General features: G+C 41.9%; 1 protein-coding gene across 1 annotated transcript; it reads left to right on the top strand.

Annotated features, from left to right (window-relative positions):
• The first annotated feature begins 7,627 nt into the window (after nucleotides 1-7,627).
• Nucleotides 7,628-21,345, top strand: LOC128461327 (lymphocyte-specific protein 1). Its single transcript, XM_053446586.1, has 13 exons — nucleotides 7,628-7,891; nucleotides 8,475-8,638; nucleotides 8,743-9,010; nucleotides 9,265-9,375; nucleotides 10,020-10,043; nucleotides 10,206-10,247; nucleotides 11,134-11,165; nucleotides 11,383-11,467; nucleotides 11,935-12,072; nucleotides 12,179-12,277; nucleotides 12,604-12,687; nucleotides 13,211-13,304; nucleotides 21,119-21,345. Exons 1-13 carry the CDS (start codon nucleotides 7,628-7,630, stop codon nucleotides 21,142-21,144), a joined length of 1,431 nt encoding a protein of 476 aa, XP_053302561.1. The 3' UTR covers nucleotides 21,145-21,345.
• Nucleotides 21,346-22,356: the final 1,011 nt, after the last annotated feature.

The raw sequence follows: 22,356 nt of genomic DNA, 5'->3' as shown, positions 1-22,356 counted from the left end.
ATATGTCTTCCTTTGTTTTCTAAAGATAAGATTTAATTTACCTTCATTGAACGTCCTCGGGGGAACTTTGATTTCGACACAGCAGCTTAAAATAGTACAAATGTAGAAATAAAACAATAATTGAATCTGATTTCAAAACTATAAAAAAGATAAAAAATTGAAACACCATAGTTATACAGACTGTTTACATGCATGTGCAAGGCAGTATGTCAATCCTATGTGTTAAAGTGTGTGTTTGTGTGTGTGTTCCGAATAAATTTACTTGAATGGTAAAACTGTACATGCGTACAATATTGTGACTGATCCACTGTTATGATATCATCTTACTTTCCCCTTGGGAGAGTCACATGATCCCAGTTAGGGTGGGGGGGGGGGGGGGGTGGAGGGTGTCAAAATGCTTCAATGAAAACCACATGGAGGGTGGAGAGAGAGAGAGAGAGGGAGACGGAGAGAGAGAGAGAGAGGGAGAGAGGCTGACATGAGAAGAAGAAGAGAGCAGCTGTAAGAAAAGTCTCCAGAACCAAGAACAGATCCAGAGCCCTAGGACCACAGACCAGGACCTGAACCTGAACCCAGGACCACAGACCAGGACCTGAACCTGAACCCAGGACCACAGACCAGGACCTGAACCCAGGACCACAGACCAGGACCTGAACCCCAGGTGCAGCTCAGTCCACCATGTCCTCCAACAGAAGAAGGAACTCCAGCAAACAGCTCCTGCAGAACCTCATCAGGTGAGAGAACAACATCTATTTTTTCTTATTGGTACCTGCATTGATAAAAATGTCCATAATGTGGAATTTCATAGTCATGGTGCAAACATACTATATTTGAGTAATTCTACAAAATGTGTATTTTTTTTATTGTTCCCAATCTTTTTTGTAATCCGAAGTGGAAAGTAGTTCTAAAGGAATTTACTCAACTACTCCGTTGATGTATATTCTTGAAACACTTGTGATGAACTTGAGTATTTCCATTTTCTTCTACGGAGAACTCTTACTCAGAATTATGAATTGTATTTATCAAGTTACTTTAAAGATTAAAATATCACACATGAAGACATGATCAGTTTATTACTTCGATGAAAATAACAGTAAATGTACAACATAAATGTTCCACTTACCTATTAATGCATGTATATTACATTATGTCATTGCCATAGTACACAGACAGATCATACTTTTACTTTGACAGTTAAAGTACATAATTCTAGACATACTTTTACTCAAGTACAATTTTAAATGCAGGACATTTACTTGTATTAAAATATTTTCAAGCTAGATATATTTATTGTAGCTGTGGTGGTGCTGATAATTCATCGTTTCTGGACTGAAGTACAAAGAATTGTTGTTTTTCCTTTTACGTCATTTACGTCATTAGTCGTCCACAAATCTGCAGCCACGTTAAACACAGAACACAAACAGACATTAGAATATATACATGTATATATATATATATATCATATGAAATACAAAGTCTGAAACCATCTGGAACATTACATTAAATTGTAAATCGTTAAATGATTGATGTGCATTGGTGACACAAAAACAGTCGTAATGCAACCTAATCACCAGTGGTTAAAACAAGATCACATCATTTAACCAAAATTACATGGACGACTGATCATCAGCTGACTCATCCTGAGCTCTTTATAGTCTAATGGAAAAAAACTGTATATATAATAATCCCGGTGGTTTCCGTGCCGTCGACCATTTTCACCACTTCTTACAATCAAGAGCCATGAAATCCACATACAGGAAGAGAGCTGAGGTTTGATTGAGGTTTAGGTTTAATTAACAAGATGGATCTCAGCCGGTCAACATCTCTGACAGCGAAACTATTTAAATCATCTTCATCGTGTCGCACGTGAGAGAACAAGTGAAGTGTCTGAGCTTCTGAGAGCTGAAGCAGAAACGACTGAATCTGTGTGTCCTGGATGAAATGAGGGGTTTTCCCATCGATTGAAAACAGAGTGTGTTCGGTTTCAATAGGGCGTGAAAATACAATGCTCAAATACTTCTGTTATAAAGCATGAATCAGCCGAAGTGCCTGATGTTTAATACTCTTTTTAAGGAAATACTGATTTTCAATAATGTAAATGATGTTGATAAATCTAGTTTTCTGTGTCTTTACAGAAAGACTTCAGGTCTAGAAGGTGAAGCCAATGTGTGACTGCTTGAAACGTGTTTTCTCCTGAATCCTCAGCAGGAGGCGACTCTACTTCTCACTTTGTAACGTCAGCAAACAAGTCTCAAAAAAACCCAGATGGATAAAAGATTTTCTATTTTCCAATGCAAACGTGGCAGCGTCACAAAAGTTTGCTCTGGTGCAGAAATAATTTAAAATATAAACTTTAAGTGATCCTGGCTTCAGTGTTATTGCTCAGTCGCTACTTCGTAAGAGTTTCCTGTGAGATCTGCGCAGCGGTCACAAAAATAAAACTATAAGAAACCTGGAATCGAACCCTGCGGAACACCACACAGATGAAGCAGCACGCCAGCCTGTGGTCATCAACACGGTTCAGATGCCTTCAAACCCGTCGTCTGAGACCAGGAGGCGACTGAATGCAGCTCGGAGTTTAGGCAACTGCTGTAAATAAAAACAACTGTAAATTAATGCAGATGTAATAGTGACGTCGACTGTTGCACATTTTCATGCTCTGGGCTGGAGGCTCACAGCAGAGATCTGAGAACAGCAGCAGAGTTTGGGCTCTTCCCTCAGTCGGCTCTGAGTCCTCTTCTCCAACGGGCTCAGGAGTTCAGATTTCTTTTCTCATTTTTCACCCTTCACCACTTCTCCTCATTGTCAGAGAGCTCCTTGTTTCCTCGGTGGAACTTTTCCATGTGACGTAACAGAAAAATGACACTTTGATTCAATGGCTTCCTTTATAGCTGCAAACTCCTTAATGGCCATGACATCATCTGGCTGAGTCCTGGACGCCCTCCTGCCCCGGCACACACGCACACACACACACACACACACACACACACACACACAAAGAGAATGCCGTTCCCCAGGCCTCCATTGCCTCATTGTGTAAATGGTGGAAAAAGTGATGTGTGTCGGAGAGATTTCCTCCATAATCTGCTTGTTTCACGTTCGTGCTTCACAGCGTCCTGTTAAATGTCCCATCAGACCCTGGAGGTGGCGTGAACTCCACAATGTGCTGCACACACAGGACACTGCAGAGAAGACATGTCTCATCTGCAGCTGCTTCAGTCTCAGGCTTTTGAAAGACAAGGACAGTGAGGTCGCCTCCTTAACGCTGTCGACCAGAATCTACGTTTCTACACAAATAATCTGCAGCAGCTACTTTGTCTTGTGGAAAACATAATCGCTGGCCTACATGTGTCTGATCGAATGATATCACAGGATTTTAAATGAGGTGTTACATTTATTGAAGGAGAAGTTTGATGCTTTTATTAGTTTTTCTTTCCTTTGGCGTTTTTGAAGAGTGAGACAGAGGCTGAAAAGAGGAGCTGCAGCAATAGAAAGTAGTAACCCATATTCAAATTAGGAGCCTGAATATGAATGGGTGGCATAGTGGTGCAGCGGTCTGTCCTGTTGCCTCAGCGGGGTGTTTTTGTGTGGAGTTGGCATGGTCACCATTTGTCTGTTGTGGGTTTTCTGATGGTGACTCAAGCTTCCTCCCACAGTCCAGCGACATGCAGGCCGGGGTTGGGTTAATGGGAGACTCTGAGTTGTTTATAGGTGTGAATGTGAGTGTGAAGTTGTGTAGCTGTACGTCAGCCTTGCGATACCCTGGTGACCCCCCCTCTCGCCAAATATCAGCCGGGATTGGGTCCAGCTCCCCACACAACATCCAAATCTCAGTGCAGATGATGGATGGATGGATCAGTGTATCTCTCAGTGGAGAGGATGTGCTGGAGTGTCAGAGGAGAGTTTTCACCTAACCATTTCCTTTAAAAACACACAGTCCTGAGTGAGAAGCTGAAACAGTCACACATCAAGTAAAGACTGAGTCCTGCCACGTTGATCCCACCACGTCTCCACTGGGAACCATCTGATGTAGGTCACGTTCCCACATGATAAAGACCGCTTCAGAACCGGTTCAAGGCCAATGGCTCCACCAGCAGCTTCAACCACTGACATTTTAATCAGGCTTTTATCGTTGGCTCTCTGCACATTGCAGATGTTTGGTGATGATCTCATGGAGACGAGTGGAGCCGACATGTTTGGACTGTTAATCATATTTCTTTTTGCATTTAACCGAGCCACAGTTGGTCAATATGGTTTGGATGTTTCGTGTTGAATGAAAAACCAACAGGCCCCGAGGCTGTGGCGTGTTTTTGTGATGCTGCGATGGGATCACAAACTGATTTTACCAGACACTATGTGTGGTGGGGGAGAAGAAACACAACAGGAACACGCTTGTATAAAAATCGCAATATGGTGCAACAGTCAAAAAAATCCACAGGGCAAATTAAACGTCAAGGGGCTTTACCAGGGATTTCAAACGGAGAGAGACCTCTCAACAAAGATGGTTACCTTTGATAGATAAAAGGGATCAGTAAGTGCAGAAGATATTTCAACCTTATTTTAGAGGTTTTTAAAAACCAGTAAACATAAAGTGCATCACAAGGATTTTATGTATTCATCTTTTTTCTGCTTGTCTCTCTGTTAGTCAGCAAGATTGTGCAAAACACTTCTGGACAGATTCTAACTTCTTGAGTTTCTTTTCAGTGACGTTGCTGTTTTCCCAGCTTTCAGTTATTAATTAAGAAATACCATCATGGCTTTTAAAAAAGGAATCCAAGTTGTGAAAAACTGGAATTTTCCTCGTAAAACGATGACATCACTGTGGAAAACCTGTTTGTTCCCAATCAACAGTTTCTGTGCTCAGAGTTCAACCTTTTCAAGCCGTCAGCCAATCAGACGGCTCAATGTTTCCAAAGATCTCGTTTCCTGACGTAATTTTCTGCAGATGAAAGTCGGCAGGATTAAAGTCTTCCTCCTCTCTCTGTCCTCCTCCTCCTCCTCCTCCTCCTCTTCCTCCGCCTCCGTCTCTTCACCTTCACCTCCTCCTCCGGCGCTCTTTGTTTCCCTCCAGATGTTTGGATTAAGTGAAACAGCACAGCAGCTGGATCGAGCTCTTCCAGATGTGCATGGGCAATAAAAGGAGTTATTGTTATCAGGTCCCGCCCACTGCAAACTAAAACTCATCAGACAGAAGAAGGGAATTAACTCTCATGAGGGAGAAATCTTATTATTTTGTATTTCAAATCCACTGACCTGAGAAAATCATCTTTCTCAAACTGTTGAATCAGACAAATTACAAACATTGATCAGGTTTGAATTTTAATTTCTTTAAAGAGACTGAAAGGGAAGAAACAGCAGCTTCCTCCCTCTTCACTCTCAGAGGAGAGAGAGAAAGGGTTCTGCTCTTTGAGATGTTTACTGACTCCTTCCAGGCTGATGTTTACGAGTGTGTGTTTGTGTCCACGCTGCCTTCAGGGTGACGGCCCAGCGGAGCCAGGAGGACGCTGAGGAGGTGGAGCGGGAGCAGAGGAGGAGAACCAGGGAGTTCCAGAGAGGAGAGGGCGAGCCCAGCCATAACCATGAAGACACACACAGGCCGGAGTGAGTGCAATGCTGATGCTTTTAATACTGAACAGCAAACTTCATATAAATATATATACTCACTTTCTTTAACATTGTGTTTTTAATTAAATGTTCATCTTTTTCTCAGGGAAAGATTCATGTTTGTTTGATGAATGGAATAAATCTGACTGATATTTATGAGTTTGGTGGAACTTCAAATAAAAATCTGGATCTGACTGATTCGAATGTTGTTTCATCAGCGCTGCTGCACGTTAATAAACAACTACATAAAAACCTGTGAGTGTCACCAATGCGTAGCGGAGTTAATATGTATCTACAGTTTGAAGTATCTTCAATATTTAATGAACTGTAGAACCAATGATCTTAACAGAATTCAAAGGGACTTTTGGACCGCGGCCGAGGGAGGAGTTCAAAACAAAGACGTCTGCACAAGTTGCTGTTCGTGCATTAACACAAATCTCTTCATGAGTTATCACTAATAACTTAGAAAATATAAATAAATCTTTTAGGATGTAATATAAAGTTTCCCTGGTTGGTGCTCATCCTCCTGCACAGAGGGATTTCTGCAGATCTTTGCTGGTGACACGATGCATTTGTTTGTGTTGGATCAGACTGGATGTGACCGTGCTGCTTGTTAAAGTCGATTCACGCTCAGCTGCTGAGTTCAGAGGAAACGTTGTGTCCAGTGAAGCTGCAGCTGAACGAGCTGAGAAAATCACTTTCTGCAGTTTGTTGTTCGACCCGACGTCGGGGGAGGAACTCCCGAGGGAAACATCCTCATCCCCCGAGAATGAAAACTGCTGAATGTGTTTAAATGTGCTTCACTCATCCGACTCTGCCTCGGTCATCAGCTTCAATGTTCCGCCCGACATGAGAACATGATTATTAATCTGACCACTGGTTCGGCAACATGTTAAGTTTGGTTCCTTAAAAACAGTCGTAAAACTTCAGAACATGTGTTTCATTCTGTCTTCAGCCTTTTGCAATAAACTATAGGAAACAGGAGCGGCATATAAAAATAACAGCTTAACACTTCAAGCGTTTTATTTACAAGAAGATTAATCAGAGAAATCCAGAGTTTGCATCATCATCTTCTTTGTTTCAGATTTCAAAAGTTGTTTGCAAAAAAGACAAGATAAGAAAATATAAGAAACAGGATAATACATCATCAGCATTTATCTGTGTTAGCGTTGATCGGAGTCGTGTCCATCACTGTGCTGCTTTGTTTGATGTTTCCATGGTGACCGTCTCTGTTGCCATGGAGACTGACCCTCCCTTGTCTGCCACCTGTCGCCTCTCTAAGCTCCGCCCCTTTTCCAGACCTGTGGATCTCATTAAAGATGCACCTGGATACAAAGACTCACCGACTCTTTTACTTCACAAACGGAGCAAAGATCAGTTTAATTATACTGTTTGACACAACTTCAGACAACAAATACATAACAAGGGCCTTTCATAAAGTTGTTATTAGTTTCTGCACAAAACTCCCTCTGAACCACGTAACACAGGTTCGTCTCCCACTTTGAAAACCTCCAGCGCTGCTCAGAGGTTGAAATACAACCTCTTGTTAATGCAACAGCATTTTTACAAACTTAGAATAACAAACCAGTACCTGGAAATAAGGACATAGTAGTAAAATATCAAATAAAAGTACAGAATTGTATTTGATGATTACCTTGTTCCCTTGTTAACAGCTTCATGTTAATCTCATGTTGATTATGAGGCAAAAACATCTGTATTAAACCTTTAAAAGTAGAGGTTTTCAAAGTGGGAGACAAACCTGTGACACAGGATTGTTCAGAGATACAGCAGTTTTACTTTTTGATATACTTTATAAACGGCCCTCATTCTGAATTTGTTGTTTTCTGAAGTTATGCCAAACAGTATTATTATACCATCTCTAGTTGTAAAGTAAAATAAGCGTGAGTTTCGTATCCTCAGGTGTGTGTCACAGTGCTGCACGTTGTGTGTTTTATCTGTCTACTGGGATTCAGTTCATCCTGGATCATCTCATCTGTCCTTTGAGTTCTCCTCTGTTCTCCACATGCTCCTCAGGTTGGACGGGGAGCTGAAGCCCCGGTGCCGCTTGGTCCTGGAGGAGGACGAGGGCTTCAGCGACTGGAGTCACAGGTTGGAGAATCGTAACGAGCAGGAGGCGCAGGGCGTCTGTCGAGTGAGGGAGCGGACACCCAGCACCGCGCCACGCTGGAAACCAGGACCTGAAGAGGAGAAACAGGATGAAGAGGAGGGACGAGGGCTGGAAGGAAGCAGTCGGCCCCAGGAAACTTCAACAAGACCTGCAGAGAAGGTGCGAGAGGCTTTGAGCTCGAGCCAAAACATGTTTTTAAAAGACAAAAATATCAACAGATTTTGAATATTTTTTCATGAAATCTGCTACAGAAAATCAGGATCATCTCTTGAGGTGCAATAACCTTGATCATCTCACACATGCGATGTTGTTTTTGAGGCTTTTTTGTGAATGTAAAAGTTCTGCAAAGGTAAAAAGAGCAGTTTGTGGAAAGTGAAGTGAAACATCTCGTCAGTTGTCCGACAGCAGTTATCATGACTAACATCGTATTTATCTGCATGAAACCTTTTTATCACCTGCTTTTTTTTAACACTCGGAAAGAACTCATTAAAGAACCAGGGGCCTGGTTTACGAGCGGGCTGCTACAAGTGAGCTAATCAAGCTCTTGATGAGAAACTCTGTGAAACTACTGAGGCAAAAACAACATAAAGCTCCAAACTGTGCAGTAAAAGTCTCCAGAAGACAAAGCAGGAGATCTGAAAACAGTCTTTTAAGACTGTTTTCAGATCTCCTGATCCGCTTGATGAGGATCTCCTGATCCTCATCAAGCGCGTTAACCTGCGATGATTTTATTTTATTTTAGATTCCATGCAGCAAAAAGGAAGTCAGGACTTCGTACAGCTCGTCAGTGTTTCTGCCGCAGGACGCCCGGCTGCAGCACGCCACCGGACATCCGGCCGACAGGGCCTCCTACCTGGCTGCAGGGACCATGAGGCCCCGGTGGGTTCTCCACTCACTGTCTCACATGTTTTTTCTAATCCCAACTCACTCCCTCTGTCCAGCATCTGTTGTGTGTTTGCATCCTCGGATCTGACCATGCCTGGACTTTGTTAACCACTTCTCCTCTACAGCGGAGCGGCCTGCAGGGTGGATGGGGAGGTGGAGCAGGAGGAGCTTAGGGAGGAAGAGGAGGAGGAGGAAGATGTGAAGCCCGCTCTGCAGAAGGAGCGGAGGTCGGCAGACACCAGACAGAGCTACAGAGATGAAGAAGATCAGGAGGAAGAAGAGCTGAGCTTCACACATAGAGAGAACGACGACCTTCACCTCAGGAGGGAGCAGAGAAACAGAGAGGAAGAGGAGGAGGAGGAAGAGGAGGAAGAGCACAAGACCCCAAACAAGGTTGGCTTTCTAATGCAGCTGTTACAACTACAGCAGGACTCAGTAGTACGTTTTATTTATATTATTGTTTCATTAGTCACAGGTTCTGCATTCACTCCAAATATATTTGTATAGCCACTATACACACTATATTGTTATTATTAATATTTTCACTGATGTTTTTTAGACTTTATACTCTTGGGATTAATGGGGACTAATGGGGATTAATAAAGGTTTATCTTATCTTATTTTATGTGACATTGTTGTTGTCGTAGGGTTCAGTGGAGAACACGAGGAGCGAGGAGGTGAACAGAAGATCTGTGAGTTCTCTCTGCAGCGAAGGCGAGGAGCCGTTAAACTACGGCCCCATGAGCCCGACTTTCAAGGTATTAAATGAAGCCAAACAAGTTCCATACAATAAATGATTTCTGACTCAATTTCAACACGTTAGATATAAAATATGCAGCAGCAGGTGAAGGGATTTAATGTCTTTTCTTAAAGACAATGAAACAAGTATTCAGAATCAGAATCAGAAAGTATTTATTGCCAAGTAGGTTTACACCTACCAGGAATTTGCTCTGGTAATTGGTGCATACAATGAACATAGAAACATAAAAACACAATAAATACAACACACATAAGAAAAGGTATAAAAAAAAAAAACAGAATATATTTACTCACTATTTTACTTCTTATTTACTTACTTTTTCCAATATTTATACAAAGTAACAATTATTTAGACATAAACATATCTAAATAAAAAGATAAAAGATAAAAGATATAAAAGATAAAAGATATAAAAATGTAACTTTATACTTTAGCTATTAGGTAAATAGTGAAGTAAAGTAATATGTAATATTGTTAAAGATAATGCAGATATCATCTGGTATTATATCTTCTTCATAAGAAACCAGCACAGTGCACAGTTTAAACTAAAGAATCTGAAGGAGTAAAACTACATTTCCCATGAGCCTGAGGTGATGCACTCATTATACATGTTGTCTTTTCATTCTTTCTGCGGCGGCACCAGAAACTCCTCATACAGTTTTACCCAGTGAGTACAACACCTGCACACAAACACACACACACACACACACAAACACACACGCACACACACACAAGCTGTTTGACCGACTGTTTATTTGTGAGACAGAACAGACGAGGGATTTCCAACATGTCAGAGCTGCAGGTCACTCAGCACGTTGTGTCTTTACAGGATGAAATCAACAGCAGAGTCTCTACTGATGGGAAATGCACAGTGAGTACCATGGTCAGGGTCAAAAGTCAGCAGATGCTTAAAGATTACAGAGGTTTCAGGCATGGATCGATTAATCCTGAACACTGGGCCTGGGTTCGAAAGTCAAAGTTAAAAAGACACAAAAAGACTTTAAGAGACGCAAAAACCTCCTGAAGAAAGACACAACTATTTCAAATGCACACATGGACTAAGAAAAGACAAAAAAGACAACACATAGATTCAAATCAACTGAAAAGAGACGCAAATCAACTACTAGGACTCGAAAAGACACCAGAAGGACTCACAACAAACACATAGTGAGATTAGAGACTAATTAAAACTACAAATAGACACAAAACAACCAGGAAAAGACACAAAACTACTACAGAGCTCCTCAAAATAATATGAAAGAGACACCAACAACCATCAAGAGGAGGAAAAAGAGTCAATTGATTTAAAATAATGACGAAGAGACTCTAACCCTTATCTCCATAAACAACCTCAGAGATACGGGGGGATAGAGAAAACAAAAACAAATAATCACACTGACACTCATAAGAAATAAAAAAAGTGACTCAAATACTACAAAAAGAAAAAAAAGAACTATACAAATATGCAAAATAACTGCAAAGAGAAAAGCCAGAAGACAATCAAGTGGTAGTTTGTCTGTTTAGAGGTTTTTCATATGTCTGTGATTGTGTTCATGGTCCTCATCTTATCCCACTCTGCCTCTGTTACGGTCATTTTTCTTTGTTTACGTCACTGAAAACACATTCAAATAAAAACAGCTCACTCTGATTCAGTCCACGTTGCAGATTTCTTTCAAACTCTTCCCTCAAAAAACAGATCTAATAAATACACATCAGGTTTTTATTTGGCCCAAATAAAAACTTTGTGTCTTTTCTAGATCATCGAGAGAACTGAGTCTCTGAGGAGGAGGTGAGTGTGTGTTTGTGAGATTCAACAGCTCGGCAGTGTAATAAAACAGAACTAGATAAAAAAAAATCTTTATACTAAACAAAAGTGTAGTTTAGAAAGTTGCATGTCGTGCTCAGTTATTTTCAAACTTTACCTGTGTTGCATTTAATCTCATGTGCAGATATAAAACATGATGAAAACCCTTTAATGTTTCTGATCGTCTACGTTTCTTCTGAAGCACCGGCAGCATAAAGAAGACGTCGCCCCCTGTGGCTGTTTCCAAGATCGACAAGAAACGGGAGCTGTACACACAAGCTCTGGAGGTAAAACACAAGTTATTTCTTGCATCATTAAATATGTGTTTTGTTGGAGGATCTAAAATACCAAACACAAAACTTTAACGGTTAAGATCACATGAGAAAAAACTCTCACATGCATGTTTGTTCTCCAGGGGTTTCTTTTACAAATCAATTTTAGTTAGTACACATAATTTAAATTCATGTCTGGTAAAAGTCCAACGTCCAGAAGTTCAACGCACAAAACAACACAAAGCAGAGAAAGTGCAGTGTCAGCATCTAAAGGAAATTAATACTTTCACCCGCTTGTGGTGAATCCGTCACTTCTGATCCGAGCCCGAGTTCCTCCTGCAGAGTCATTTGTGTTTTTCTGTTGTTCCTGTGATTTCAGACACAACCCAGATTGTTGTGTGTCTAGATTCAGGCTGAGTCGTCAGTTCTAAGACATTGACTGTTGTCGTCATGTTGGATTGAACCTCCCTGTGTTTCCACAGCTCTCCTCGAAGGAAGGACGATTCGGAGCTCAGCTTCTCACCGACCTGACGAGTCCGACCGAACCCGTCGCTGCCAAGAAGAACCTGTTTGAAGCCGGAGACGCCTGGAACCAGAACACCTCCGTCCCAGCCTCCAAGGTCAAGAGACGATTAACAAACACAATGTGTGATCACCTTTATTTACACAACACCTTTCACTCTTAGTGAATGAGAATATAGTTTGAAAGTTTGTTTTCCTCAGCAGGATGCGGATGGTTTAAAAGTGGGCGTGGCTGATCTCATCAACCAGTGGGTGAGAGGAGGTGAAGATGGGAGCAGGTGCAGCTCACCCTCCAAACCTGCAGTAAGTACTTCCATGAAATACTCTCACGGTACTTGAATACTCTGATTGTTTGAGATGTGTTGATTGGCTGCTGCAGGTTCGACAGGATGCACAGAACACTTCACCTCCGGATCAATCTTTGTTCTCTTGTCTCTTTATTCTCTCTCAGTTTTTCTTTCTACGACAACACGTCATTATTGTCTGTTCCTTCATGCACCCCCTCCCCAGCTTCTTTCATGATCTGTGAATGAGTTGACGCACGTCGCCCCCGTGTGGCAGCAGCAGCGTCCTACAGCTCATTGAACAGAGGTGACGGTTTTGCACGTTGTTGTTGTTGTTTTTTGCAGGAAATAAAACCTGGAGGAATTTCAAACAAGAAGAATCTGTGGGAGAGCTTCGGTGACACATTATCTCCAGGACGGGACGGGAAGGTACGAACTCACATCCAAATCTGTCGACGGCTGAATCACACTTTATTACCTTTGATTTCTAAATATATTGCCTTCTGTGCTTTAATATTTATTCAAACTTAAATTATTTTAAATTTATTTTTATTTATTTTTCTATTTAATGTTATTTTAGTTCAGTTTTCTTCCTAGTTTTAATTACAAAATATATTATACTATATTTTATGTAAAGCACTTTGAGCTGCAAATCTTTTATGAAAGGTGTTTTACAAATATGTGTTATTATTAGTATTATTATCATTATTATTATATTTGTATATAAGAAATACATCTTTTATTTTATTTATTACGTTAAGGGTTTTGTTTGAGAATTGCACATGAAACTCACAACTTCACACCTTGTCTCATACACACTGCGACCAGAGGACAACGTCACTTATTAAACTTGTATACTGAAGTCAAAACTTGAAATACCATTGAATAATGAGGAAGTTCAGTTTGTCAGCCTATCTACTGATAACGTTGTTTTTTCTGAACTGAATTTCAGGAGATCTCATCTGGTAAAAAATACAAATTTGTGGTGACGAGTCACGGGAAGTACGAGAAGGTTTCTGTTGACGAAGATGAGAACTGTCTGTCAGGTGAGAAAACCCCTCAATCCAGATTCTGTAGGAAAACAGCGGTAAATGTTAATCGTGTTATTACTGTTTTGTTAATATGCTATATAAACATATTTGACTGTATTTAATACATTTATGTTAATCTTGACCTATTGAATTAATTACTCACTGACCTTAAAAAAGTAGATTGATGAATACTAAGTTACCTTGAATTAATAAATGTGTTGAGAAGTTTAAATTAGTCTAGAGAAGTTGCCTGATATGTTTCAAGCTGATTTCCAGATGTCTTAAACAGTTTTACTCTTATCGCACATAGTAGTTAAGTATATTGCTTACTCAACACTTTAGATTTTGATGACAATAAAAAGTAGAACAACGCCAGACAGATCAGATCTGCGTCACCTTTTAAACCAGGTGTGACTCGTGTTAAACCTTAATTGTTAAAGTTAATTTGTCTAAAGCAGCCTTGGGATAATAAAAAGGAGAAAAAAAACACAAGAATTTCCCATTCGGTTTTATGCATTTTTTAAATCACACAGTAAACAAATACATAGATGAAGCTTCAATGTAATAAATGGGGCCAATGTTAGCTTATAAAGTCCCCTCTTATAAAATAAATTCCACATCATGATTGTCATCTCATGGAAAACAACACAACAACTTCTATAGCAACATGCTAACACCTGCTAAAGCCTCAAAAGCCATGAAATGTCACTTTCACATAGATCTTTCTGCAGCTGTCACGGCCTTTTCTGGTTTGTGGAACCTCGCTGCTTCGTCCCAAAATGCACCAGCCTCAGTTTTTTCTGCTCGGACAAGTCACATCACATATCCATCCACACCCGACTTTCAGGAACCTTAATCTGTTCTGACCAGACGTCAAACCTTCATTCTTTCTTCATCCTCTAAACCCATCTGCCCTGTTGTTCCAGGAATGTAAAAGCCCTATTTGTTACAGAGGTAAAACACTGCCTACCAGCGGAGTGAACGCTAACAGCCCAACTTCGTTTAGAAAAAATAGAAAAAGGTGGAGCATGACAAATGCAACGGTCTTTAATCTATCAGAGTATCTACAGATCGTGCATTCAACACCACATCCAACCTACGCCATCGTCAAATGAAGCAAGACAAATCCAAAAAGTAGAGTTTCAGAGTTCTTTGCTGTCTTTGTCTTTTTTTCATATTCCTTATTTCACAACATTAAAAGTGCAAAGACGCCCTGGATCACCTCTTGACGTTTTCACGGGTAACGCATACTGAGAATATGCAAGAATCCATTTTACAAAGACATTTTTATTTTAAATTACCAATGGAAATACTCTTGCTCAAGCAATTAAAAAACAGTAGATGTTGGTTAAGCAGGAATCAATAATTGATTCATAAAATTAACTATTGCAGAAATTGTTTCTCGTCTGTTTTCTTTCAGATTTTCGCGATGTGTTTCTTCTCGTACGAGCTTCTCTCAGTTTGCTGAGATCATTGCACCAATCTCACGATAAATCACCGACCAGAGAAATCACTCTTCAGTGTATTTTACATTTCCACGTTTTTCGACGACCCAAATCCTCTGGCTTTTCTGTTGAAGTCCTTGTGTTCGTCCTCCTGAGACTTACGTTTTATCAGCCCCCTTTCAAACACAGCTGATATTTTAGTGAGCGGCTTCTCCGCTGCCTCTTTAAGCTTCCTGGCGTCAAATCGGGGACTGTAGAGCAAAATTGGCAGGCGACTGACAAACGAGGGGACTTCTGCCTGATTGTCTTTCGAGGCCTTTTTCTCTTCTGAGTCCTTCTTGGTGTTGTTGACCTGTTGCATTATTCGCTCTTTTGTGGAGAACATATGAAAGAGGAGAGCGTCCCACATCTTCAACGCAATGGGAGCTTCTGTGTTCTTGACCACATCCTGAATGACACACTTGTCAGGTTCCGATTTATCACTACCGCCTACATCTGGTGCCTCGTTGCTGCCACTGTCGACAACCTGAGATTTGGCCTCAATCTGTGGAAACACTGGTTCGTCTGGCTCGACAACCATGTGTTTCTTGAGCCGTGTCCATCCGCTGAGCCTACCTTTAAGGCCTTTGGGCTTCTGGACTGCTTTTGGCTGAGCCGATGGAGGGGGAGTCTCTGCTGTAACAACCTTCTTATCAGCAATTGAAGATGCAGTTGATGTCGTTGACTTCGTGGAGGGTTCGGCTGCTGGGGCCTTCGTCGGAGCAGGAGTCCTTTTGGTCATCGGAACGTCCTTGTCTTTGAGTCCAGCTTTTTGCTGAGATGACGGTGATGTTCCTCTGTTTGGTGACGGAGCTTTGACTGAGACTGAGGCCTGAGGCAGAGAGGCAGGAGTGGCAGAGTCAATCACAGCAGCTTTAACTATGGATGGTTTCATGTCAGTATCTGTTGCTGGCTTTGCAGGGGAAATGTTCTGCACTGGTAGCTTTGACGAAGACTGAACATTACTAATCTGGACCGGATCGGGGGGAGTTGACTTTACATCTTGTTTTACTACTGGGGGTTTTGATTCTACAATGGCAGAGGAGGGTTTTGACTCTATCTGCTTAGTGGGATGTTTTGGTTTTAAGGTGGGTTTACTGGTTAAAACAGGATCTGTAGAATGGAGTTCTCCCTGCTTACTAGAATATGATGCTTTGTTTGATTTCACTTGTTGTGTTGGAGAATGTGCTTTTACCTCAGGGACTGAAGTGTCCTTGGACGGTTTTATTTCTGGTTTTGAGATATGCTCTGTGAAAGACTTTGCCAAAGATGGAACAGCACTCGCACATGTATTATTTTGAAGAGCTGTAATCGGGGCAGTTTTTTGTTCTGCCATAATGACTGACAAGAGTATTGTTTCTGTTGTGTTGTTTAAAGACACTGGAGTTTGAGAGCCCTGAACTATGGTTGGAGTATATGTTCGTATAGGTGTACTCCTCACTCGTGGCTCGGGCCGCGGGGAAGCTCTTGTTTCCGTCCAAGGTTTAGTTACTGTAAGAGGGCTAACAGGGCTTCTAAAATCTCTATTGGCTTCACTAAGGATCTGAATATTAGTTGTAGCGCAGGTATTTACTGCAGTTTGTGAGAGGGTTTGACTATTTAAAGTGCAGCTGCTAGATTTCTTTGTTTCAATAACAGATTGCCGGAACTGTTTCAGTTCAGACTGAGAGCTCACTACAGCTTGAACATTCTTTTGGGACGGCATGATATGACCTGGCACTGTAATGATTTGCTGTTCTACACTGACTTTAGATATGTCTGCTGTTATACAACCAGTGGAAATGGAAGATGTTGACACAGCACTGGTTGTCACAGAGTGCTTAGTTCTTGGAGTGGAACTTGATACAGATTTACTCTCAGTAATTGGCTTGATTAAAGGTGATTGCTCTTTTATAGCAGTTTTAGTGACTTGAGGTGTGGATGGTTCTGATGATCTTTGCTCAGCGAGAAGGTTGGATATGTGTTTTCCATCAGAGTTAATGTGGACACTTGTTTGGGCAAAAGAGCCAGAAAGAGATTTTTCATCAATGGGTACTTTGGTTGCGGACTGACTACCAGGTCTCTCTGATCTCAGCTGAGGGCTCCGCGCTGCGACTCGCCTCATGGTTGGGCTCGACGGCACTCCTGGTTTACTGACCCTTCCAGTATTAAATGTTGGTTTACTGCCCTCTGCTGGATCTGTGAGGATTGGCAAAATAGTTTCTGTTGTGGGCTTTTTGGTGAGTTTGGCTTCAGTAACCCCGAGAGCATTGCTGCCCAAACTAGATCTGTTTGACTGTGCAGTTTCTGCAGCAGGTGTGAGGTGATGAACAGCCTCTAAACCTCCTGGTTGTCCAGGTGAGACTGTGTCTTTGGAAAACTTATTAACTGTTATTAATCCTTGTTGGTCTGATAACTTGGTTTCACCGCTCAATGAGGTCAGCGCTACATTTCCTGTTGAAAGGTTGCAAGCTTGTTTTAATTGACTGTCTTCTGCTTCCACTTTCGCTGTCAGTGAACTGACTTTTTCACGGTTGAGTTGTGGATACAACAAGTTGTGGAGGTCTAGTGATGAGCTGCTGACCCTGTTAGTGTTAATATTACTATTAGTTGGATGTTTGGCATCTATACTAGCTTGACTAAAGAGTATTGCATCTTTAGCAGATATTCTGAGACTTGTTTCATTGGCTTGTTTAATCTCTACCGTCGTTTTGCTTGAGTTCGTGTAGAAACTCGTTCCTTGACCAACTCTATCTTGGCCAATGGTTCTAATGCTACTCTGTGTGTTAACAAGTACACTATCATTCATTTTGATTGTCTTTTGGGGATCTCTTGTTTGCACTTTTGGTTGTTCTGTCTCACTTTTGACAGATGATTTAGTGTCTGATATAGTGGCCGATTTGCTTGCAGTGATGGACAGGCCCCGGTGTATGGGTTCTCTATTGGGTTTACTTGGTGGTGTAGTATTTACAGGATATGGGTTTACAATAGTTGGTGCTTGAGGTTGTATCAACGAGAGAACTGTTCTGGGTAAGTTCATCTTGTTTTCGACAGTTTGACTGTAAGTTTGAGTTTTGGCGCCGAGCTGCTGTATGAATTTGGTGCTTTGCTCGGCTGCAGATACGGTGCAGATATTGGACTGTGCAGAACATATATAAGCTGTAACTGGCTCATGTGGCGGCAAGGGCACTGTCTTAGCAGTATCTGGTTCTTTAGAGAATATATTCGAGAATTGGTGCTCAGTGCTTGTTTTGTCAGGTACACATTCTGTACGGGCAGCATTAGAAGGCAAATTGTTTCCCTTGTTTGTCTTGTTGTGTCCAATATCCCCCCTGTTTGCTTTGATTTGCTGGTTAACTACTTCTCTCTGTTTAGGTACGACGGTTTCAGTAGCCACTCTACTGGGCCGCGGTGTTTCTGACACCAGTTTGGTGCTTTGTTGGGTTCCTAAGATGGACGCACCATTTGTGATGACACTCCCTAAGAATTTGAGCCCTTTCTCAGTAGCAGCCTGGTTTTCATGATCAGCATCTTTCCCTTTTGCAATCAGCTGTGTATCTACATTTGGATCTACTTTGACTAAGGTTGAGTAAGAACCCAACTTTCCACTGCTGTCAGTCAGGCATGGGGTTGTAAATAGTGATTTAGCCATAGAAAATAGTGCTGCACTTTGTGCGTGTACCTCACCTGCTGTAGGTATTGGAGCCTCAGAGTATGAGGCTTGTGGTGTGGACACGTCACTTGTGGATTGCTGCATTGTTTTCTGTGACAAGCCAAGAGGAAACTCAGGTTTTACTGTGTCCACACTAGATGTTTTAAGTGATTGTATTCCAAAACTTTGAGCTCCTGAGAGACTTTCCTCAAACAGATATTTTCTACATGTGACCATCACTTCCTCCGGACGTTCTGAATCTGTTGGAGGCGACAGAGGCTGTAAACCGTGAGTAGCGGAAACCTCCACTGAAGAGAGCAGATCTTGATTTCCATTGATTTGTTTTGTTGCATCAGACTTAGAGATGTGTGATACATCCACTGCTACTTCCGACTGTGACTTGTTTAACAAGGTTTCCTTAGACCTGCGGGTAACAGGGCTGTGATGTGCTGCTACATTCCTAAATCCACCAAAGGCAGCATACTCAGAGGGAGTAAGGCCATAATAAGTCGATCGGGATTTGGGCTTGGAGGTCGCTAACGTCATTTGAGTTTCCAATAAGGATGACAAGGATTTGCGTGCCTCAAACACAGGTGGACGATTCATGGTCGACAGGGGGCTTGGACTTGTTGGTGCTTGCATTGAAATCACCAGTGTTGGTTTGAGATTGGAGGTGTTTGGAACAGACAGAAATGATGGAACCTTTGGAAAAGATGAAGCTTCCCTCTCTGCAACTTGGTCTGTTTTTAGCTGTGGTTCGACAGGTTCCATCAATGCTGGTTTGAGCACAACAGATCCATGTGTAGTGATACTTGATGCTAAATTCTCTCTGGGAAACAGTTCGGTATTGGCAACACTTAAATTCATTGTACTCCTTCGGGTGTGCTGGTTCTCTATCTCATTGTAATTGCTGCTTTGCTTGTTGGAAGTTATTTGATTAGCATCAGTTCGCTTCGGCTCTTCTGTGAAAGTAAGAGGTTTACTATGTTTAACACTAGCTTGAATTAATAATGTATTCTGTGGAGTCTCTTTAGCAATAGCAGGAGCTTGTAAATCAGGACTTGCAGCAAATAAAAGCGGGTTAGGTTTGGATATTTCAAAAGTGGGTGTGGATACTTGAGACGGTCTGCCGGAGGGAGTCTTAGGTCTTCCACTTTGGGTCCTGGTTACAGACATTTTCTGATCAGTTTTCAAGACCGGCACTTTTGTTTTGTCTCTATTTATTGATGCTCCATGGTAGGTTGGGTTTATAACTGTGAGGTCATGCATGGAGGGGGGTTTAGAGATCTCATAAAATGTTGCCTTTGAGGTATAAATCCTTGATTGTGGGGAGTCAGGTTTTGACTCTTTCACGGCCTCAACAAGCGATATTTTTGAGGCAGTTATCTCAGCGGGCATCTGGTTTGGAGCAAGGTTGCCATTACTGGTGGATCTGGCAATCCAAGACGACATCTGAGTTTGAGGGCTGTCCTTTAAAGTGGCGTTTGTCTCCCTCTGGCTCGGGACAAAAGGTGTCTGGTTGTTTGAAAGTGATAGCAGGACAGGAACAGGAGGTAGGTCTGCAACTTGAGAAGGTGCCGGGCCTGGGCCACAGTTGGGGGCAGCTGGGGATAGGGTCAGGCTGTGAGTTGATATTTTAGGGCTGGATTGCAACACAGTGGCAGAAGAGACTGTTGTGACTGACCTATGGGGACTTGGTGTCATGTTTAAATTCAAAGCAGAATGAAGAGGTAGTGCGGGCAGCTGCTCAGGTGGTGATGGGGCTGGTGAAGCTGAAGGTGGCATCATGAAAGGGGTTTCATCATCGAATAATAAAGAGGAGCACTCGTACAGTGGAGCCACCAGCTCTTCAGAAGCCCTGATCGGAGTCGTGTAAGGCTGAGGGGGGAAGCTCCCAGTTTGACCGTAGGGGCTGATCTGAGGATGAGGAAATGCAGATTGATCGAAAAGGGAACCTGAGGGGAAACCGAACAGTGATGAGTCCGCAATGACTGATTCTGGTGTCCTCGATGGGCTGGACTGGTCGCTGTGCTCGAGGTCCGTGCTCGCTTCGTTTACAGGCGACAAACAGGAGCGAAAGGGGACGGGCGTCTGAGAGAGACTGCCTTTTTTCTTGGTTCTCTTCTTCTTGAGTTTCTGAAGCCGTGCATTGTCTTTGCCTGGTTTTGGCAGCAAGGCCGGAGGATACTGCTGGGATAGGTCCGGCTCCAGCCCGTTACTGTAGCTGACTTCCATCAGCATGTCTGACTCCTGCAAGATAGATAACACTCCTCAGTTCACTTATCTTATAATTTCAAGGCAAATATTGACTTGCATACATGGAAAGAACATACAATCCAATCATACAGATTTTTTAAAGAAAAGGCTTGACACCACCTCTAACTTTGTTGCTGTTTATTCTAATTATGAAGGTTTTTCTCAGGCAGTCATAATACCTGAGGTATTTGTTTCTAATGCTTACAAACTAAATTGTTGAGACCTCAGAGCAGGAAGTCGATATGATGCTGTTTGCATCAAGTGACGTTTTCGATCTCGAAGCAGCGGGAAATGTTCTAAAACACTGTCTGGCCCAAAATGTACATTTTTCACATCACATCTCGGCAGTTGGTAAAATAATGAATGATTATTTTTAGTTATCGTTCAATATTAAGGCCATTAATTGTGTGTATATAACCATTTTAAATGCTGACATCAAGCATTTTCTTATTTTACAGCTGGAGAGTTCTATGAGGATTTGTGAAACACATGTTGGACTTTTTCTTGGAAGAAAAAAAATATCTTTTAGCGACTGTCACTTCAACGTTCTCCGTGTTTCAAGCTTCAGGTTGGAAATTCTCTTAAATCCTGTTGTGATTCCAAACCACCTTTTACACTCAAGATATCATTTTACAAGGTAGTGAAGCTAAATCTCACTATTCTCTGTTCGTACTGGACATGTTTTCTTTTAATCCTGTGAATAATCTCTTTCTCTCTTATCTTTGAATATGATGGAATAAAATCTATTAAAAAGTTTCCTGGTGTCGGAATCTTTGTGTTCTTGCTTCCATTGTGATTTACTCTCTATGTGAGCTCACTGTCTTCTGCTGTGTTCCCCCTGTAGTTTACTCAGCTGCTGACTTTGCTGATTTAAGCCGGACACGTCTGCGGCTGGCTTTAGAGAACTATGAGCTCCCATGACAACGGACTCATAAGCAGGTTTCAGATCTCTTGATTGGATCCTGAAGATGGTGCCTGGCTACAAGAAGCGTCACTATTGGAAATAGAAAGGCATGTAAAGCCGCTACTTATGGCAAGGCTACTTTGAAATGATGACAAACTACTTATGAAAATAGTTTCTCAAGGAGAACCTCAAATTTAAACCTGACCTCGGGATGAAATAAAAGTAAACCCAAAGAAAGATTAATGACTCGTAAAGGAGGGAGACGAGGGTCACGCAGCGAGAAGTCCGTGTTAGCGTTTAGCAACTTCAAACAAGAGCACGAGCAAATTCTAGATTCCTCCGCCAGTGATGTTACAAGCAAACAGTAAAAAGGAGGTCAAAGGTCATAGATGGAATCCACAGACAGCAAATCTTCTGTAACCTTCTGTCGGACATGCACCGAGGTTTGGCTATTTTCCTGAAATTTTCCGTGAGAACGTGTCGGCTGCCGCGGACATTTGCTGGAAGTTTTCCTGCAAAATATTAGAGTCGGCCCAATGTGAGAACGGGGCAGGAAAAAGTTCACGTATTTAAACACGAAACTAGAAGAATGCAGATAGTGAAGGCGTCCTGCATGTTCCACCCTTGCACCCTCCCCCCCCCCCCCCCCCCTCGCCTGATATTCTGGCCATTTTCCTGTTGTTGTCCTGATGTCTGTTGTCCCACACAAACGTTTTCCTGCTGCATTATTTATTTTCCAAAGGCAAAAGTCTGGACCTGATTTAAGGGACGTGTCATGTGTGAAAACAGCTT

Source organism: Pleuronectes platessa, chromosome 1, assembly GCF_947347685.1.
Source record: "Pleuronectes platessa chromosome 1, fPlePla1.1, whole genome shotgun sequence".
In the NCBI taxonomy this organism is placed as follows: Eukaryota; Metazoa; Chordata; class Actinopteri; order Pleuronectiformes; family Pleuronectidae; genus Pleuronectes; species Pleuronectes platessa.
This window is presented reverse-complemented; position numbering and strand designations above follow the sequence as displayed.